General features: G+C 43.5%; 1 protein-coding gene across 4 annotated transcripts in view; it reads left to right on the top strand.

Moving 5' to 3' along the window:
* The window catches only part of PHC2 (polyhomeotic homolog 2 (Drosophila)), an 85,877-nt gene that overhangs the window by 40,567 nt on the left and 23,650 nt on the right, over nucleotides 1–21,660 (top strand). For 2 of the 4 annotated variants that reach the window (XM_006886421.1, XM_006886419.1), the window contains 2 exons: nucleotides 2,689–3,104; nucleotides 3,366–3,531. In XM_006886421.1, the coding sequence (XP_006886483.1) occupies nucleotides 2,689–3,104; nucleotides 3,366–3,531 (582 nt within the window). Of the gene's footprint in view, nucleotides 1–2,688; nucleotides 3,105–3,365; nucleotides 3,532–7,034; nucleotides 7,219–21,660 lie in introns of those variants that run through there. The other 2 variants (XM_006886420.1, XM_006886422.1) reach the window with 2 other exon arrangements.

Here is a 21,660-nt window from a genome sequence, read left to right as displayed (position 1 = left end):
AGAGTCTGGGTCCCCCCCCCCAGGTGCCTGTCGGGGCCTGGGTTTCAGCTGTCCACACCACAGCAGTGGGCAACGAGCTTAAAGCCCCTGATGTCTCTGGGCGCTGACTCTCACCAGTGGCTATGGATGAAGTCACAGGCGATTTTCAGCCACAGGTGCCTTATCTTTAAAAGTCCACTTGTCTGATTGTGAAATTTTATGGGACTAGGAAACAGGCTGGAGGCTGGGCTCAGGGATAGACTCTAATCCTGAAGTGCAGTCCCTGTTGGCATTTTCTATTTGAAGATTCCAATAGCTCCTCAAGCCCCATATTACCAATGGATTCTGACGGGTAGTGACCCTACTGAGCAGGGAGAACTGCCTCGGATTTTCTGGAGCTGTAATGGCTATGGAAGCATGTTAACCCAACACAGTCTGGTGGGTTTGCTGTTGATAGCAACAATTAACTACTGTACTTTAATACTCACAAAACCAGATCCCTGTCCAGGTTTTCCAGTTTCATCTTTAGTATAAAAATTTGGAGGGACACATTTATATTGTCTCTTCCTCTGACTATGAAATCACTAGAAACTGTTGTTATTAATGCCTCTTGTTCCTTTCCTTCCCAATCCTGTGCGGTTCTTCTTGGCACTCTGTTGGGCTTTGATGAAATAGTTGGAGACTCCCATGTAAACAGAGAAAATTTGAGGAGGAAGGTACCTCTAGGTACCACTTTGAAATCCATTTTGCATTTATAATAAATCGATAATGAGATCACAGGACCTTTTAAAAATGTTAGTTCAGGACTGAGAATTTGCCTTGGTCCTTGTTGCTGCTGAGTCTTTCACTGTAAATCTCCATTTGCAAGCTTCCAGCTGTGACCTTCTGCATTTGTATAGCACAGCCTTTCTCTGATGACTTTCTGTCATCTGTGGAGGGCAGGTTTTGTTGTTGCTGTGTGCCATTGAGTTGCATAGTGACCATATGTACAGCACCCTGAATGCTACTCTATCCTGAGCCAACCTTATTGTCTCTGACACACTTAGCCTCATTACCCTAGTCTCTCAGTCAGTTTATCTCATTGAGGGTCTTGCTCTCTTGTGCTGTCCCTCCACCCTTCCAAGCATGATGTCCCTCTCCAAGGACTGTTTCCTCCTTGCAACATTTCCAAAGCAGGTTTTAGGCAGGCCATATTTGCCCAAACTATTCTCACCCGTCACTGGGCATTCATGCTTTGTTTCAGGACAGTTGCTTGCTCTCTGACCTGAAGTTTTTGTGTATAGAAGGTATGAAGCTAGATGCTGAAGGGATTGGCAAATGTATACGAAAATCCTGGTATGTTGATGCCTGGTTAAAATAGAAAGAAAAGCTGACAACACCTAGCAGTAAATTAATTTTGGGCAAGATGCTAAGGTCTGGATAAAGAATTATAGGATAGTTCTGACCACAGGGATTTGTGATCTGAAAAAGAAGTTAGACTTAAAGCAATTTAAAAAAAAACAACAAACCACACAACAATTGAAAATCACCACAATAAACATAATTATAATAGAGATGAGTCACGGAGCTCAGCTGGTGGCATTGAGGTAGTGTAGCAAGTTGCACTGCTAACCCAAAAGCTGCATTTCTCCAGTGGTTCAAATCTACCAGCGACTCCAGAGGAAAAAAGTGGGCCGCCCCCTCCTCTCACCAATCAGAACCAACTCTATGGCAGCAAGTGGTTTTGCAATGAAGACTGAAGTAGAAATGCTAACTATAGCTAGAAATGGTAGCACCTTGTGATGCGGCAGACACTGTGCCATGCCCATCATGTCATTTTCTTTCTTGTTAAAAAATTTTATTTTGTTATTCTTGAGAATATACGCAGCAAAATGTACATCAGTTAACAGTTTCTATATATACAGTTTCAGGATTCAGATTGCTTTCACTTGATTGTACAACTGTTCTCATCCTCCTTTTCCAAATTATTCTTTCTCTTAACATAACCTTACTGCTCCGAGTTGCCTATCTAATTCATCATGTCATTTTTCTCTCTACAGAGTTGTGTTGGGTTTTGTTTGTTTATTTCATCCTTATAGCAGCTTTCTAGGTAGGAACTACTATGATTTCCAATCTTTAGATAAGGAAGCTGAAGTCTCATGAAGTTAAGTAACTAGCCCAAGATCCCAGAGTATTTCAGAAAAGGAGCTTAAAATCAAGCTGTGGTCAGTCTGATGCTTTGAGGACCACCATGTAAAACTGACTCTTTCTGGAGGAAGTCTCACCCACGTCGGGTGAGAAGGAGTGAGAGCTCTCTATGTAGGACTAGGTTTAGATGGTTGGGAGGCAGCAGGAGCAGAGAAGAGTGAGTGAAGGACTTAAGGTGGAGAGAACATAGCACCTTGTAGAACTTGTTTGGAGGTATGTGTGTGTTTTTTTTGCTAGCTGATTAAAGATTGAGGAGGTGAGTTTTGAGTTGAGTTTTGAGGGGCATCCCAAGAAACCCCAGTGCTTTAGCATAAGAAGAAATAAAGAATAGAGCATTGAGCCACAGCCATGATCAGGCCAGGCTCTAAGTGAAATATCAAAAGACAAGACCAAGAGATAGTGAGTTTGGGAGACCTTTTCTCTTTAGGTGTGGTAAGGGGCTTGGTTGGGGGAAGACAGTGGTAAAACATAGTAGAAGATGAGGTCAAGCCATGCTGCCTAACCTGGGTCTTTCCCCTTCAGCCTATGCCCAGCTGCAGTCACATCAGCTCCTCTCACAGCCACCATCAAAGCACCTGCAGCCCCAGTTCGTGATCCACCACCAGCAGCAGCCACCACCGCAGCAACAGCAGACCCAGCAACCACGCCCTGTGCTCCAACCCCAGTCCCAACCCCAGCTCGCCTCAGTCCCACCAAGCTTGGCCTCACAGCCCAGCTCAGAAGCCCATGCCATGCCACTAGGCCCAGTTACACCCACCTTGCCACTCCAGTGTCCCACTGCCAATCTGCACAAGACTGGCAGCAGTCAGCAATGTCACCCTCCCACACCAGAAGCTGGATCTCATAATGGACATCCTGAGGGTCTGTCCCATATACCTCAACGCAGGTTCCAACACACATCAGCTGTCATCTTACAACTACAGCCTGCTTCTCCAGTGGTGAGTAAGCTGGTGACAAGGTCCACAGGCGGGGAGGCTGCAGTTTGCACAACATCAAAGTCACTATTTGATGTGTATCTGGGTAGACTGAGTGTTGAGGTCCTCAGTGGTTATTTCAAGAAAGAAAAAGGGCTCTCCCTAAACTGGAAATAACTCTAAAACTGCTTATCTACCACCCAAGCTCCACAGAAACAGGGGAAATGTCCAAGAATGTAAAGGCAATTCATGGGAAAATCATCTCTCTGTATTATCCCTCCACAGCCCCAGCAGTGTACCCCAGATGACTGGAAGGAAATGGTGCCTGAGGAGAAGATTGTGTCTGAGCCTCGGTCTGGCCCATCGCCACATCAGCAAGCCATCATCACTGCCATGCCTGGTGGCCTGACTGTACCCAAGAGCCCTAACATCCAGCATTCCCCAGCTCATGGTATGAAGTGTAGTGGGCCTTCAGGGGAGGGAAAAGAGTTGGTCTTCCTTGCCATCCCTTGGCACAATTTACTTGAGCATCTAGAATGGGAGAGTAAATTATCACAGGCCAAAAGGGGCAACAAGGAAGCTGGATAACTTGAAACAGAGGAAATGAGATGAGACAAAGGTTTTAAAGAGGAGGAGTAGATTTCAATAGTAGGGGTAAAGGGTAAAAAAAAGGAGAATTGAAAGTCCTGGCACCAGACTCTGAGGCCTCCATGACATCACTCTCAGATATATCTGAGTCTGAACACATGCAGAGAGCTGAAACAGCCAGTTGTCTCATTTCTCTGCTTCATTTAGTACGAGAAGGCATTCTAGAAATTGCAGATATGGCAAGATGACTGCCATAGTTCATAGATCAAGAAAGTGCCTGGGAGAATTAGAAGGGAATTCAGGACACATTCAGCTCATAGAACCTTCTTTGAGGGAACTGGGATTACCATTGTCTACGACTCGACTGCATTAAACAACAACAACAACATGTCTGCCCAGTGACAAGTGAACTGTTTGAGGAGCTACCTTTCCCCTCTGCCTGATAGAAGAGCACAGCAGATAGCTCTCCTTGATGCAGAGATCACTTTGCTTTCTTTCCCCTCTTTGTCAGTGTGCACAACAATCTTGGCCCAGATCTCGGTGGCGTTAGGAGCCTTGGGCTGCCTGTAAGCCAGGAAGGCAGTTCTAGCTACTGTGGGCTAGAGAGAGAGAGGTGAGAAGAAAAATACTTTTGGATAAGGTGGGGGGGGGGAAATGTTATAAAAATTCTTTAAGAAAGGGGAGAGAACTTTGGCAGCCAAGTGGAAAGGAACTGCACTGCCAACCCACAGGCACACAGTTCTAATTCCCCAACCACTCCTTGGGAGAAAGATGGGCAGTCGCCTTATGTTCAATTTACAGCCTCTAAAATCCCTCTGGAAGGTCAGGTATGAGTTGGTTCTGACTCGGTGACACATAACATAAGGAAGTGGGGATGGAACCAAGGGGAAGAAAAGCAAAAGAATATGGAAAAAGAACACTAGAAAAAGTAGAAGCTGAAGAGGAGGCCATCTGCTCTCTCTGTGTACATATTTAACGGTGATAAGGGTTCACCATAGGAAAAGCAGCACACTGCTTATCAAAGAGTTGCTCTTAAAATTCAGTCAAAATACGCTTTCTGATGATTTCCACTCAGCAGTGGATAGGATTTTGTCCTGTGAGTTATATCAGAGACCATCTCATTTATTACACTTTACCAGTATTTGTACACAGTTACCATGTCTCTTTCCTCCCCCGCCCTTTCATTAAAAGAGTCTCCAGGCTAAATATGAGACAAATGTCTTGCTTAATGGTTGCTGTTGGTCAGAATTCTTGTTGAAATATTTGTTATCCAACATCCTTTAAATGAACTGAAATTTGCCAACCTTTCTCCAGAGCTCTGAAAAATATCTCTGTGAAATCTAACCAGGAAGATATATACATAACAAGCACTTGCTTTTGAGGTACTATCTCATGAGAGGAATACACTTTGCACAGTTGAAGCATTGTCAGACCCTCAATACTTAAATATTTATCTCTTTTCTGTATGCCTGAATGCTTGCTCCTTTGAAAGCACTATGAAGTGAGAAGTACTAATGGAGTTAAAAAGATCTGTACTCTATCTTAAAGCAACTTAAGATTGCTGGGAATGATGAGAAATGCACTGGAAAAAAACTACAATAAAGTCTGAAACACAATAAATGCCATAGACAGACAGCAGGTAAAATGCCTTTTAACCTCTATAAAGAGGGAAAGAATACAGCCAGCTACAAATTATCAGGCTAGATTTCTGGGAGGAAGTGGTGTTGTTATAAGAACAGGGATGGCAAACTCTGGCCCTAGGGCCAAATTGATTGCATCACCACTTTATCACTAATAATGATTTTTATATACGGTTTTCAGAAAAGCAAAGGAAAATTTCATTATATGTAAAAAGTATGTGAAATTCATATTTCAGAATCCATAAATAAAGTAATTCAAAACAGCCACACTCATTATGTGTCTGTGGATGCTCTTGTGCTAAAGGCAGATTTGAATATGTAGATGTAAGAAACACCATCAGTTTGCAAAGTTTCAAATATTTACTGTTTGATCTTTACAGAAAAAGTTTGCCAACCACTGTTCTTTAAGACTTAAGGATATGGGCAAAGGAAAGGAAAGGGCATTCCAGGAGAGACTGAAACAAGATAAGGAGGGTAAGTGTGGCATATGTGAGTAATAGAGGGGTCAAGGTATTCAGTGACTTTATAAAATGGAAAGACAGAGAAGGCTTGTGAATATTAAGCAAAAGGATTTAAGAATTAGATATTGAGGAGAAATAAGGGAATATAAAATAATAAGGGAATGTAAAATGTGGAAATGGGGAAAGGATGAGCCCCGAGGGAGAAAAGGAAAGAGGTAGGGAGTAGAGGTAGAGAAACGGGACATATTAAAAATGAGAAAGAAAAGCTGGGACTGGAGAGAAGACAAGAATAGAAAAATTTGCCTTCTAGTCAACACTTCACAAACACACATACAGTTCATGGGGATGAGAATTGTGCGTCACATTGTACATCATCACACATCCAGCTTCTAGCAGAACATACGTGCACTGCCATTACAAGTCAACTTGAACCAATGCGATTTAGCAAGGGAGCTAACATTTATTGGACTCCTACTGTGTTCCAGTCTCTGTGGGTAATTTATATCTTATTTCCTCAGCTAACCTTCACAGCAAGCCTTAAAAGTAAGTAGTCCTTGGCTATGGACGTGTAACTGGGTCACTTTGGTCATTACCATCCTCTGTTTCCAATGAGTGAATAATGACTTGTAAGGCTATTGTGAACAGTAAATGATGAGTTCCTGCAGGGCTTGACATACTAAGCACTCAATTATTGGTAGCTGTTGTTTTTATTATTATTGCCACTGAGAGTTGTTGTTGTTGTTGTTATTTTATTATTATCCCTAAGGCCTCAAAGAGTGAATTGGTCATGGCAGGAGTTACTTTGGGAGAGGTGAAGGTAGCTGTCCTCGTGGCGTGACCCTTGCCTCCCTAAACGGAAACCTTGACGTCCCTAACTCCCCGCAGGCCTTGCTTTTCTCGGAGGCGGTGGCCTCCAGCGCCTTCCGGAGGGCGGGGAGGCGGGGCGCGGGCGACGGGGAGGGACTGGCGCTGGCTTGCGGCTCTACTGCCTCCCTCCCGCTGGGCCCCGACCGCGGCACAAAGGAAACGCGCGGCCTATCTTCCGCGCCTGCTCGTCCACCTCCCTGTCGCCCCGCCCGGCGCGGCAAGGCCCCGCCCCGCGCTCGCGCCCCTCCCTCAGTGAAGGCGGCCGCGGGAGCCGGGCCTGGACTCGCTGCATTGTCTCCGCGGCGGCAGCAGCCCTTGAGCGCCCGCCGCGCGCGCGCGCAATCCCGGTTGCAGCCGCGTCCCCGCCCTGGCCTCGCGCCCCCGCCCCGGCGTCGCGGCCCCGCCGCCCTTTGTTGACGCCGGCCAGGCCGGTGTGGTCGGATGTGCCGCGGCAGCCCCGGGCCCTGGCTCGGAGGCTCCCGGCAGAGAGGAGGCGGCCCACCCGGGACCCCGTGTGAGGCGGCGCCCGGCCGAGGGGCTGAGTAGGCCCCGCCCGGCCAGGCCCAGCCGGGCCCTGGACAGGTCAGTGCCCGTGGCGGGGGAGGGGTTCTCGTAAGGAGGGGGCCCGGGAACGGCGCTCGTCGCACTGAAAACCGGGCACCGCCCTCCAGTGCCATTCCCGGCCCAGGCCTACTCGGCTGCCAGGCCGTGCCAGCCTGCGACTCGCCCTTTCCACCCTGGGAGGTGTCGTGCGCCTCCACCTCCCGCGCCCGGGGAGATGCAGCTCAGCCTCTCTCTCCGCCCGAGGCCTGACCCTGCGTGGCCGCACTCCGCCTGGAAGCCGCCTTGTCACCCTCGGTGTGCTAAACGCATCAGTGTGTCTGGTCCCTATCCCGAAGCCCCACATCCCCCACCCCTCTGCCGTCATTTCTGGGACCGAGTTCACCAGGGAATGGACAGTCCGCGTAGGGATGGGAATGCAGGCATCTGCCGCACTTCGCCGGTGGTGGGCTACCAATGTTGGAGGCGCCGGCGGCTTTACTGGAGAGTTTTGTTTTTAATCTAGTTCAGTCTCACGAGGTTTTTAATTGGATGGAAAGGAACAAGCTGTCTGTGTCTGCCCTCTCTTCCATTTTTGGAAGAGGGTTCCCCTTCCCGTGCCAAACGAAGGTGTACTGTATTTGTTGATTCATTGCATTTAAATAGGAATTTGTTGAGGTTCAGTATGTCGGTTGAAGCTCACATAGAGGAAAGTAATTTGCCCAAGGTTTCATTGCGAATTCTGGTGAAGCTACAGCATCCTGAACTCCTTGCCCCAGGCTCCCCTTGTACCAGTCCGTGTCAGTGATCGATACCTCACTCCACCCCCTCCTTTGAAACCAGAACATATTTCATTGACATACTTTCAGTTCTCATAAACTTTCCTCTCTGCTCTATACATAGTGTTTAACTTCACATATTGCTTACACAGCTTCTTTATTTTTTTCCCCCCCGTTTTACAAATCATTGACAGATTTCCCTTCAGCTTTCTCTCATCCTTGATCCTTAATCCCCTCTCATTAGCATATTGGGCCCTGAGGATCCCTTGTTGTAAAATAAGCGGCCGACCTAAATCCACCATATGTCCCCAATTTTTCTAGGGCAGCCCAGTTTAAAATATTCTGCCCTGTTGTCGGTCAGCCCAAGTGTCTTGATGAGGGCTTTAGAAAATAATGTCACTAACTGTTCCAGACCTTACTGTCCTGCCCTTTTCCAGCCATTTGGCTCTGGGGCATAACTAGATAATCCCATTATCATTCATCAGGGATTTTTATTCCCCTACCTCCCCACCCCCCAGTGAGCCCCAAAAGTTGGAACTGACAAGATCTCTAGGTGAGCATGGAAATTACAGTTTAATGAGGCAAGAAAACTCCTGCCTCTCCTTCCCCATCTTTGATTCCAGTACAGGGCAGCAAACCTGTGGCAATGCTCTTTGATTAGTTTGGATCACAAAGAGTGAGGCTTCACATCATTTTGACTAGTTTAGAAGGAAACTATCAATTGTGTTGGGGGCAGGGGCTGTCCCTGTACAGTCAGAACCAACCCATAGCTGACCCTACAGTGGCTTTTTAGAGGCAGTTAATCGCAGGGGAGATTGTCCATCCCTCTCCCATAGAGCAGCGGTGTCCTCAAACTTCCTGCCTTTGGAATTGTGTTGGTTATAAAACTAAACAAAAAAAATATACCTATTAAATCAAGATACTAGAACAGTTAAGCAGTTTTGGTTTCAGTTAGATGTACACATACCTTTATCTGGTTCCTGCTTTATTTAAAGCACTGTCCTGAGCACTGTGGAGAAGGAATAGGATTTGGAAACATAGCCTCCTAGATCTGGATTTGTGGTTGGAAATGTTAAGATTTTTTAATTAACTGATGAACTGTTTTCCACTGTTGATTTCTGCACCTAAATCCAGTCCCTTAAAGGCGGGAACCAGGGCTTCTGGTTTGGCTCCTTCACAAGAGCTGGCTTGTTCCACAGTGTCCGGCAGATGGGTAGTGGTTCTCTCTTGGCACCTGCCCTTTCCAGGCACTCTATCACATAAGCCCACCCAGATCTGTTTCCAGACTTGTCTGTGCACACTGGGAAGAACAGATGCTTTTATTTGCCGCTCTTAATTTTGAGAAAGTGAGTTTCTTAATCTGCTTTTCTGTTGTTCTTGAGTTGGTTTCTCAGTTGTCCAACTTCAGCAGCAGCAGTCTCATTATCTTTTAACTGATAACTGGCCTGTAGATGCTTAATAAATGCTGATGTTTCATCATGTACCCACTTCCCAGTTCTTCTAACTTTATCTTCCAGGTTCTGACTTAATTTCCAATGATCCTTTTAAAGTGTGCTCAATATATATTAGTTAATTCTGGTGGCCTAGTGGTAAGAAGCTGTGCTGCACTTCTAAAGACATGGCAGTTTGAATCCACCAGCTGCTCCGCAAAAGGATGGGAACTCTCCCATGAAATTTACTGCCTCCGAAAACCTGCTGCAGGGTCAGCTATGAGTCACTTTCAACTCAACAGCACACAACAACAATATACATTATTTCCACTTCCCTCAAAGTAAAAAGGAAGCTCCAGGGTCTCTTCCTCCCGTCCTCATAATGATTTTGGCTATGGGTTCTTTCTGCATTTCATTGATGACTAACTTCTTAGGAAAGTATCTACCTCAGTTCTATCCAGACCTCCTACTCACAGACTATGTCTGTTACTCACTTTCTAATTCTCTAAACCCTGAGATTCTCTTCTTGCCATCAAGCCCCCTACCTTTATTTTTGACCTTGTGCATTCCTTAGTTTGGCTCAACCCACAAATCCACTCTTTCTCAGACCACATCCTATTCCTGCCTTACTCATATCCTGTCTCAGATATATATATGCTTCTGATCTTTTTGGGATGGAAGCAGGGGAGTAACTAAGAACAAGAATAAATGGACAGATGCTCATACAGTTGAACTGTTTTTGCTTCTGGTCTCACTTTCCTGGTCTTTCTTATTTAAGGAGGGAAATAGTACTGTATCAGAATTAAGAACCTCCTCTTATGAGCTTGTAAGTATCCTTTTCATTTGTTTTTTGGGTTTTTTAATTAGGTTGTTTTTGTGATTTGGCTGCAAATATATGCACTAACTTGACAATGTTGATCTCTTCTAAGTCTCTGTCATCATCCTTTGGTCTGTAGGCCTTGTACTTGACATTTGGTAGTTATTTGCTAAATAAATTTTACCTACCTCCTATCAAAGTCCTTAACTTTCATCTAGCATAATCAGTAAGTCAAAATAAAAGAGAAGTTCAAAATACAAGAAACAGGATGATGGCTCCAGTTTTGGGAATACTGCTTCAAGTTTATGTATTTATCGAGTGCCTCCACCCTATCCCCCAATTTGAGTCAGTTCCTAGATTATATTAGAGACTCCAGTTGTTCACTGTCACTTGATCTTCAAGTAGATTTGGATGTAGGGAAAGAACAACAAAGTTTCTTCCTCAATGACAGTTTCTTTACCCCCTTTGTTTTGTGCCATATTGCATATTGCAACTGGAAGATAAAAATGGTGCTTTTCTGTGTTTAGGAAGAATCTCTCTAAATTGCTTAAGTTGTTGTTCGTAGGTGCTGTCAAGTCACTCAAAGTGACCTGCTGAACAACAGATCTGAACCTTGTCCTATCCTAATCATTCTCACCATTTCTGATAGACTTGGGCCCACTGCAACAGTCAGATGTCAGTGTGTCTTGCAGAAGGTCTCCTCTCTTTCTCTGACTCTCCACCTTTCCCAACATAATGTCTTTTTTTCCAAGTACCTTTCCCTCCTAAAAATATGCCAAAAGTATGTGAGACAGAGTTTCATCACCCCTGTCTCTACTCTGCCCCATACTTTATTCAAAACAGATTTGTTCTTCTGACAGTTCATGAAATAGTCAGTACTCTTCTCCAATGCCACAACTCAAATATGTCAATAAGGAGACCCTTCTGTGTGTTCCTCAAAAGACTGTCCTACAGTACAAACCCAGTGTCTGTCTCAACATGCCCATCTCATCCACATCCCCATAGAAAAGTAGTCTAACTCTGTAGAGTTGGATGAGGCTTTTATGCCGGTGACAGAAAGAACTTCCAGGTGGATCTCACATTTAACACCTTATTTGATGAAACTCAAAGCTGAACTACCCCTCAAAAGTCAATATCTGACTATCCATAGGTTTATATATTAAATATTTCCATGGCATGGTTTAAGCCACAGCATGGGTCACCAGCAAAAACAGTATTTAAATGTATTTTCTGTTTAAAGCAGCAAAATGTACCTGTTTAAGATGTCTTTAATTACATGTTACAACCTAAATAAATGTAGGTTTCATTTGAAGCACTGTGCTATTTTTAAATTAAGTTTGAATTGTTAGTCATATCAGTATACTGATCAGACACTTGTAAAGATAATCAGCAGCATACCATCTTTGATTCACTTTTACAACCACAGATAGTTTTGTGAATTATTAGGAATATAGCCAACCATGTGCTTTTCAAATATAGTAATCCTGATATCCTCTTCAAGGGAGAATTTTCCCCTGCTTTCAATAACAAAAGTAGAATATAATTATTAGACATCAAGAAATGTGCCATTTTAGGCTCATTTAGTTAATCAAGAGCTATATCATTTGAGGTTTTTGGTTTAATATAGATTTCAGTAAGAAACATATATTTGCTATGTAATTCATTGTAGAAGCCTGAAACAGCATGTTGTTGTTGTCGTAAAGTCTAGTACATCTCATAGTGACCCTGTGACAGACCTGAATTCCATCCTATCCTTTCTCTTTCTCTTTAAAAATTACTTACTGTTAAAGCGAGCTCTGTGGCCTAGGGGTAAGAAGCTACGCTGCAATCCCAAAAGCTGTGATTTCATGTTATGCACATTTATAAATTAGTTTTTAGTTTAAAGAAATCTAAAAGAAGAGAACATTCTTTATACATCTGTTAAAGGAATTACTGGAATTAAATATTGGATTACCAGTGTTCTGAGATGAATCCAGCTGTTGAAGAGAGTTCTAGATTTTCTTTAAAGCATCACCAGTTAAGATTTTCTTTAAAGCATCACCAAATATGTTTCTTATCATTTTCTTCTTTACGGTGAAATATATTAGTTTTTGTTATAAAGAGATGATTAAAGCATGCATGCCAAAACCAACTTTTCTCCAGTAATAAGGAAGGCCTGGCCTGATACTAAAGATTGAAACTGTTGGCAATAAAATTGAGAATTCATGGTTACTGTGAGTTATTTTTAAAGCTCTAGTTACATGGCTTTTTATGTCTGAAATACTATATAATTATCTTCAGTTACTGATATCTTCAGCATATTTGAAACCATCCATATGTGGTCTGAAGCCACGTGGCCCAAAACATTTTTAAGCCATTGAAACAAATGACTATGTAAAACAAAATATGAAGCAAAATTTTAAAAATTCTAAACCAATACTTCCATATGTCCAGTAATCCATATTCATTTGTTCTACTAGTTCACTTGTGGCAAACCAAAGTGAATGAAAGTTTAGAAAATTTGTTACAGGATGTAAAGGAGTAAAGTTTTGGTGTTTTGTGTTGTGTTTTTTTGGTTTGGTTTTGATTGGCTGATTTTTTGGCGTTTGTTTTGTTTTTTAATATTCCTTTGCTTACAAAGTTCATATACATTGTATTTCACACTATCACACTATTCACATTGTGTTTCATACAATCATCCCCATGTTTTTGAGCAAAAATTAAGTTATGTGTTATCGAGCCTGCTGTAGAAATAAGACAACTGAAGCTTAGCTCTTCTGTAGACATCTTTAGGCTCTAAGAATATTAGTTATTGGTTACAAAAGAATTAAAAGCATCATATGAAGATAGATCATGATTGCTCCTTTTTTGTTAACCTCCAGAAAATTAGAGAATTTACTAAACATTTTTAGGTTTCTTTTGTAAATTGGTATAAATTCTGTCTGCCCTGATTTTTATCTAGAGATATTAAAACTGATTCTTGATCAGTTTTTAAAAATGGTTCGTTATCCATTTCCTGGCACTGTAATTTCATATATTTTTCTCTAGGTAAAATGACTCTTATTTTTCTTGTTACTGGTTTTCTGGTTTCTTGGGTTTTTCTGCACAATCTACTTGCAACCCTGATCTCTGTACAAAAGAACAATGTAGAATGGGAATCTGATGATTGCCCTGTTTTGAAAAAGGAATTGAAATGGTTTGTTCTAAGAGGCAGCATTTCTATTATGTTTCATTTATTAAGGTAGAAGTACCTTTCTTCCTGAAGCCTGACCTGAAAAGTGCAAGAAAACACCCGAGTAGACCAAGCTATCTGTTGTTGTTGTTGTTGTTGTTGTTGTTCAGGACCACTTAGTTGGAACTGACTGATATCTAATCCTCTAGGATTTTCATAGACCAAGGTATCTTTGGCCAAGGAAAAAAGAGGTCTGCTCTGAGGTTATAGGAGACCATCAGGCTTCATGAGACCCTGAGATGGAGCAGGCCCTTTCTCCTGGTCTCCACTTTGGCATCAGTGATGTTGGTGTACACTTCTGTGACAGAGCCAAGTATCTTCCATTATATTGTAACTGCATTATCTTAATTCTCCTGTAACTCAGAACTACACCATCTTATAGATGAGAATACTGAGGTCTTGAATAATTTGCCCAAGATTACAAATTAAGAGTTTAAGCCTATAGTCTTTCTGATCCTACTTCCTCAACTACCATATAAAATTGTTTGTGTATTCACTGAAACATTTTACACTGTAATATTAAACTATAATATTCATGGTAACATTGCAAGACAAACAACATGATACTCAATTTTATGAATAGAGAAGCTAAACGCTTGAAGTCGACAGTTTATAAAACATGGAGCCAGAAAATGAGTTTAACTCTACTCTGTTTGCCCCTGTCCCCCATCCCCAGCCAGTGATCCTACATCTCCCCTTATCTTGATGCCCCTCCTGTGCATCCTATCACTGGGTCCCAGTATTTGCCTTTTGAAAGCATTGCATCTCCCAGAGTAGAAGTAGAAGAGGAAGGGAGAGGGAGTAATGGTGCTATAATGATAATTTAGGAGCCCTAGACCTCAGCACTGGGTACTATAGGACGGCCTTCAAACCTTAGGTTTAAGTAGAACTTGTTGAAAAGTCTGTCTTGCCAGTAGTCGTGATTAGCTGTTATTCCCTGGTGTGTTGACTAGTCCTAGTAGAAGTCGTCCTGCAGGTGCTGCTCATGAGTTTGATCTGGGCGTCTGAGGCCCTGCTGCAGAACTCTCTGCTTGTGGGCCGGGAAGCAGTTCCTGCAGCTGTTTGGAAATCCCCCATTACTCCTGTTGTCCTGCACCGCATGGGGAAGGGCAGCTGTTCGCTCCATTGATTCCTTCCTTCATAGCTGGGGGTGACAGCTTGGAAAACATTCAGCTGTTTACAATTCAGCTTATGTACACTTTAGCTGGGGATTGTGGGTGAGTCAGAAGGGCTGCTCTCTTTGCCTGTGTCCTTAGAGACAGCATGAAAGTCAGCTGTATGGTAATGGCTGCCAGAAGGGAGGAGGGACCCTCCTTAACAGATGCCTTAACCATCTCCCAAATGCTCAGGATCTGAGTAGCATGTCTGCTCTCTGATCCTCTTAATCTAGACTCAACAAGGTCATTTGTGGTACCACTTAGAGCAGGTGTAGGGTCACCTGCCTCAGCCTTCCTTTGATTCTGTTGGCCAGCTTCCCTACAGGACTCTGGCTGTGGACCCAGGACCTCATCCTCCTGAAAAGCTTACTACTATAGTTATTGAAGTGCTTCAAAGGGATCCTCCTGTCACTACCATTTCTATCCCTCTCAAATATAGGTCCTCTAAAGCCAGCTGCTCTTGTTTGCAGAGCTGAGAGAAGTGCTCAGAGGGGCAAGCTGGTAATGGCATCTGTGCAAGAGAGCCATAGCCCGCTGAGTGCCCTCAAAGCAGCAGCTTGGCCCTTAGCAGTGTTGAAAATCTTACAAACATTGGGAGGAATACAATCTGCTTAGCTGAGCTTTGATTCCCTCCTACTTTCCGGTACTTGGGAGACCCCAGAGTGGAAAGGGACTGAATAACCCATGTTTCTAACATACACAGTCTACAATTGACATACCTGTGTAAATTTAGTGTCAAGACTTTTGTCAGGAAATGGGTCATTTTAACAACTGATGACATTTAAGAATTAGCAAAATAAAATCTTAAATAACATGTTTAGCCCTGTTGAAAATGGTGGTGTTCTTAAGTGCCATCAAATCAATTCCAGTTTATACTGAACAGTTTATAGCATGACAGTGAAACTGGCCCATAGGGTTTCCTTAGCCTTAATCTTGGCAGAAGTTTAATACCACATCTTTCTCCTGACACGTCACTAGTGAGGTCAAACCTCCCAGGTAGCTGCTGAGTTCTTAACCAAATTATCACCAGGGTTTTTTTTCTGTTGAAGGTACAATTTTCTGTTGAAGAGTACGATTTCCTTTTAGGCTTCTTAAAAAATTTAATCCAATATGTTGCTTCTGCGTAACCATGTTTAGGAATTACTTCCTTATTAGTCCATGAAGCCATTTGAGGACTCACTTAGATCACCTATCTCTCTGAGCCTAAATGTTCCAAATGACATATAGGCTGTTTGGCCTCTGCTTCAGAACATCACCAGGCATTTCCTGCCATCTTTTTCCAAGAGTTCAGATTAGTCAAAATACACTCCTCCAGCAACCCACCCAGAGAAACAGAGAGCCCTAGGGTTCTTGTTGGAACTCTGGTGGCCCAGTAGTGGTTAAGGAGTTAAGCCAACAACTCTAAGATGGTTCATGTTATAAGCCGCTCTCTGGAAAAAAGGCAGTCTCGTGATTTACAACCTCTGAAAACTTGAGTTGGTTATGACTCCCCAACTAGGAATTGAGTTTTTTTTGTTTTTAGAGGGTCTAGTGTGGGGTTCCTGTATTGTTAAATAGGATTTTCAGAGTCCTGCCAACATGCTTTGGACATATTGCTAAGAGAAATTAATCCTTGGAGAGGGACATCATACTTGGGAAAGTGGTGAGGCAGCGAAAGAAAGTAAGATCCTCAACCAGGTGGATTGGCATGGTGACTGCAATAATGGTCTTGAGTGTGTTAGAGATTGTACTGGGACAGTCAAGGACCTCTCCAAATTACTGAAGAGAAGTGAGGTTAGTTTGAAGACAAAGGTGTGCATAATTCAGGCCATGGTCTTTTCAGTCACTTGCAGTGCATTTGAGAGCTGGACAATGAATAAGGCTGACAGAAGAATTGATGCCTTTGAACTGTGGTATTGAAGAAAAGCTGAAGATCCCATGGACTGACAAAAGAACAAATAGATATGTCTTAGAGAACGTGCAGCCAGAGTGCTCCTTGGAGGCAAAGATGATGAAGCTTTGTCTTACATTCTTTGGGCATACTGCTAGGAGAGGTTATTCCTTGGAAAGAAACATGCTTGGGAATGTGAAGGGGCAGCAAAAAAGAGGAAGACCCTTAACCCAGTGACTGCAGCAGTGTGTTAGATTGTGAGTATGGCATGGGACGAGACAGTGTTCAGATTGGTTGTTTATGGGGTCACTATGAGTTGATTCAACAGCACCTAACAAAAGTACATGGTACAGAGGGACAACAATAAATGTGGGCTCCAAGGCAAGCAGATGTAACCCTGGATCAGATGCTCAGCAGGTTATGCCAAGAAATCCAGAAGGATTTCTGACCGTAGGGAAGAGATACCTATTTATTCCCATTCCAAAAAAAAAAAAAGTGATCAGAATGTGGAAGTTATCAAACGATATCATGACATGCAAGCAGAATCTTGCTGCATATTATTCAGAAACAGCTAGCATCTTACATTGACAGAGAACTGCTAGAAATCAAGCTGGATTTATAACAGGCCATGGCACCAGAGACAGCATTAAAGTCAGATGGATCTTAGCTAAAAGCTAAGAATACCAGAAGGATATCTGTCAGTGTTTTATTGATTAGGCACAGGCATTTGACTGTGAATTTTAATTCATTGTGGCTAACGTCATGCCCTGTATCTAGACGAGAGTCCGTGGTCCAAATAGAGCAGGGAAACACTGCATGGCTTAAAATGGAGAGAGGTGTGTCAGGGTTATAGCCATTCTCCATATATATTAAATATGTTTGTTGACTGTATCATTCAAGAAGCTGGACTTTATGAAGAGGAATGTGGCATCAGGATTGGAGGAATAGTCATCAGCAACTTGCATTATGCAGATGACACAACCTTTTTTGCTGAAAGCATAGAGGACTTGAAAGGCTTGCTGCAGAAGATCAAAGACTACAGCCTTCAATATGGGTTACATCTCAATATCAGGGGAAAAAAAATCTTCACGAACTTGTCAACAATGTCCTTTTACTTGGATCCACAATCAACACCCTTGGCTCCAACAGTCAAGAAATTGAGACTTATCACATGGAGAGGGGGTTCTGGCAGCTTAGAAGAAATCGCACTTTCAGAACAAAAGTACATGGTTCAAACCCACCAGCTACTCCTTGGGAGAAAGATGGGCATTCTCTTCCCATGCAATTTACTGCCTCTGAAAACTCAGTGAAAGGCCAGCTATGGGTCTATTCCAGCTCAACAGTACATAACAACAACAATAATCACACTAGCAAAATCTGCTGTCACGGACCTCTCCAGAGATGTTGTTGTTGTTAAGTGCCGTCGAGTCGTAGGCAACTCATAGTGACCCCATGAACAGAAGTCCTCTACACTTGCGTGACTTTCATCCTTTCTCCAGGTTCATAAGGTTTCCGGAGGCAAGCTTTTTATGGAGGCAAGCTATTTATGGAAATGGATGCTACTCCTGCTTTCAAGCTTGTTTTAACAAACGGGGAGCGCCACCAAACACTGTCCACCATGGGTAACCATTATCCCATTTGACATGTCATTGTCACAGTGTTCAGCTTCACAGTGACCACAAGTTACTTCTGTACGGCAAGTGGACACACCAAGGCTATACAACCTAGAAGAATGTTTCACCAAAAACAATTAAAGACAGGCCATTGGGCCTCGGATTAGAGTCACCCACCTTTGGCTTGGTAGCATCGCTTTCGGTCCACTAGGCCAACTGGTCTCTCTCTCTCTATTGTTAAATGCCATTGAGTCAAAGGTGACCTCTCCAGAGTAGTGAAGAGTAATGATTTCAGTTTAAAGACTAAGACACACCTGATCCAAGCCATGGTCTTCTCAATTGCTTGTTATGCATCTGAAAGTTGGACAATGAATGACCAAGGATAACAGAAGAATCTTCAATGCCTATGAGTTGTGGTGTTGGAGAACAATGCTGGATACCCCATAGCCTGCCAATAGAACAAACGAATCTATCCTGGGAAAAGTGAAACCAAGGTGCTCCATGGAGGCAAGGATAATGAAACTCACATACTTAGGACATGTTGTTGGATGAGGGGCCAGTCCTTGGAGAGGGACATCGTGCTTGGAAAGGTGGAGGGTCAGTGTAAGAGAGGGTCAGCAAGATAGATTGACAGAGTGACTGTAACAGTGGGCTCAAGTGTGTTGGAGATGGTGAGGATGGCACAGGATAGGGCAGGGTTCAGGTCTAATGTTTTCTTGGTCGCTGTGAGTCACTGTTGACTGCAAGGCGTCTAACAACAGTGTAGGCTCTGCCTCCGACCCCCTTTTGTGTAAGTTACCTCCCCTCTCAACCTAGTTGCTTCTTCTGGAAAGTTAAGATGCTACATACAGGACCTCCTAACCTCGATCTTGTTGATTCTGAGTGTCTAGTGATTCTAAATGCCCTTTGAGAAAGACATTTTTACTTTGCCTAGCTCCTTTCACCAAACCTTCTGTTTCTGAAATGGAAGAAAAGCAGTCTTTTCTGAGTCAGGTGATTCTCAGGTGTGAATGACTCAAGGTGTATTTTAAAAGGGAGATTAACTAAATTAAGCTCTCTAGTTAATATACTTTGTCTGGGTCTCTAATGACTTCCTTCCTCTCTTCTGTTTCTCTAACCTTCCCTCTCCTGAAGGAAGATAAGAGGTCAGCACTTTGTTGCTCAAAAAATAGCTTGCCTCTGTCACTTTGCATATGAACTCTGGTGGCTTCTTCATGTTGTGTGGCTCACCTCGGAAGTAACCTATAGCTAACACTCCAGTTGGTTTTCAGAACCAGTAACATCCTGGGAAGAGATTGCCCATTTTCCCGCGGAGCAACAGTGGATTCGAACCACATGTCTTTAGTATTGCAGTCCAGATTCTTACCAGTAGGCTACCTGAGCTCGTTTCTGGTGACTTGTGGTTGTTGTTGTTGTATACGAGTTGGAACTGACTTATAGTTCAACTTCAGCAGGTTTGCAGGGGTGGTTTACTCGCATGGAAGGAGATTGCCCATCTTTCCTGTGTCAAATAGCTGGTGGATTAGAAAGGCATCTGGTGGCTTTGGTGGTGGTGGTTATAGGCTATGACTCATTTCTTGTTATGTGCCATCGAGTCACCTGCAACTCATAGCGACCCTGTGTACAACAGCTCTGAAGCCTGTCCTAACCTGAGCCTAGCTCACTAACTCAGACACACTTACCCCCAGTGCTCTAGTTACTGTATCACTCCATCTCATCCAGGGTCTTCCTCTCCTGTGCTGTCCCCCTCCACCCTTCCAAGCATGATGTCCTTCTCCAAGAATTGGTTTCTCCTGGCTATATGCCCAAAGTAAGTGAGGTGGAACTTCAGAGTCCTAGTCTTTAAGGAGAATCTTGGTTTCACCCTCTCCAAGACAGACTTACTTGTTTTCTTGGCAGTCCATGGTATGTTCAAAACTCTTCTCCAGCACCACAACTCAGAGGCATCGATTATCTTTCTGTCATTCTTAGTCATTGTCCAGCTCTCTGATGCATGTCAAATAATTACGAAGACCATATCCTGGATTAGGTGCACCTTAGTTTCTAGACTTGCTTTTCGGTACTCTGTAGAGGCCCCTGACAGCAGATTTTTCCCAGTGCAATTTGTCTTTTGATTTCCTAACTGCTGGTTTTGGTGCCAAGAGTGTTGACTGTGGAGTTGAGCCATCTGTAATTGTTAACAAACTCAGTCTTTTCATCTATCATGGTGCTGCCAGTGTTGGCTCATTGGTGAGAATGTTTATTTTCTTGATGTTGAGCTTCAATCCATATTGAAGACTACAGTCCTTGATCTTCTGCAGCAAACGCCTTATCCTCATAAAGCCAACCTCACCATTTCTGACACACCTTTTGCCATTGCCCCAGTCAACATCAGTCCACCTCATCCAGGGTCTTCCTCTCCTGCACTGACCCTTGTCCTTCCCAAGCATGATGTCCTTCTCCTAGGACTGATCCCTCCTGGCAACATCTCCAAGTATATGAAGTAGAATTCCAAAATCCTTACTTCCAAGGTGCAACCTGGTTTCACTCTCTACAAGGACAGGCCTGTGTGTTCTCTTAGCAGCTCAGGATGTGTTCAGTACTCTTCTCCAGTACCACAACTCAAAGGCATCCATTCTTCTATCAAACTTAGCCACTGTTCAACTCTCAAGCAATTGAAAAGACCATGGCCTGGATCTTAGTTTCTAGATTGATACTGCTCTTTAGGACCCTGGAGAGCACACTGGCGAGGTCCCTGACAAAAGCAACTCATCTTTTTATTTCCTAACTGCTGGTGCCAAGAGTGTTGGTTGTAGATCCAAGCAAGCTGAAATTGTTAACAGCCTAATGGAATTAATGTTAACAGCCCAATGAATTGTGCTGACAATGCTAAGTTGGTTCCTACTTGACAGCACACAACAACAGTCACTTTCCAAATGGCCATTGAGTTAGAAGTGATTTATAGTTGAGCTACCAGCAGGTGGGGTTGCCCATCTTTCTCTCTAAGAGCCACTATTACATTCACATTACCAGAGACACTCCACCTTTGGGCTAGCAGCACACCTCCTCATGGGCTTGGGCACCAGACCACTTATTCCTTAGGTCCAAATATAACTGCAGGCATTATAAAGGTTGGCCACAGACCCTTTAGCAAAGAGTGCCCCTGTTGTCCTCAGCTCACTGCTGCTTTGTTGAAGTGCAGTACACATCTGTGCTCTCCATCACCTGGGTGTTGTTTCAGTGTGTGCTTCACTTCGTAGGTGCTCCAGTTCTGTGCTCTCTGTAGCATGCAGTTCTTTAGGAATCCTGTTGTCACCCATCCTGGCCAAGTGTGCTGATTAACTATGTTCAGGGATCCATTAATTCAGTGACAGGAGCCTGGAGAGAGCACTATGTTAAATAGGTGACTTTACTTTGCCATTTGTTGAGCACAGTTTGCTCTAGGCAAACGATCTGTGTTACCTTAAATTTTTTATTAACCTTATGACTTGTTCAGTGGTGCACTTTGTCAGGTGCTCTGACTCATAGGGCCCTATATTCAGCAGAATTAAACACTGCACAGTATAGTGGCATTTCTCAGTCTCACTGTTGCAGCCACTGTGTAAGTCAGTCTGTACTGTAACCACTG

This window comes from Elephantulus edwardii, unplaced genomic scaffold (genome assembly GCF_000299155.1).
Source record: "Elephantulus edwardii isolate Elephantulus edwardi_28Jun2011 unplaced genomic scaffold, EleEdw1.0 scaffold00049, whole genome shotgun sequence".
In the NCBI taxonomy this organism is placed as follows: domain Eukaryota; kingdom Metazoa; phylum Chordata; class Mammalia; order Macroscelidea; family Macroscelididae; genus Elephantulus; species Elephantulus edwardii.
This window is presented reverse-complemented; position numbering and strand designations above follow the sequence as displayed.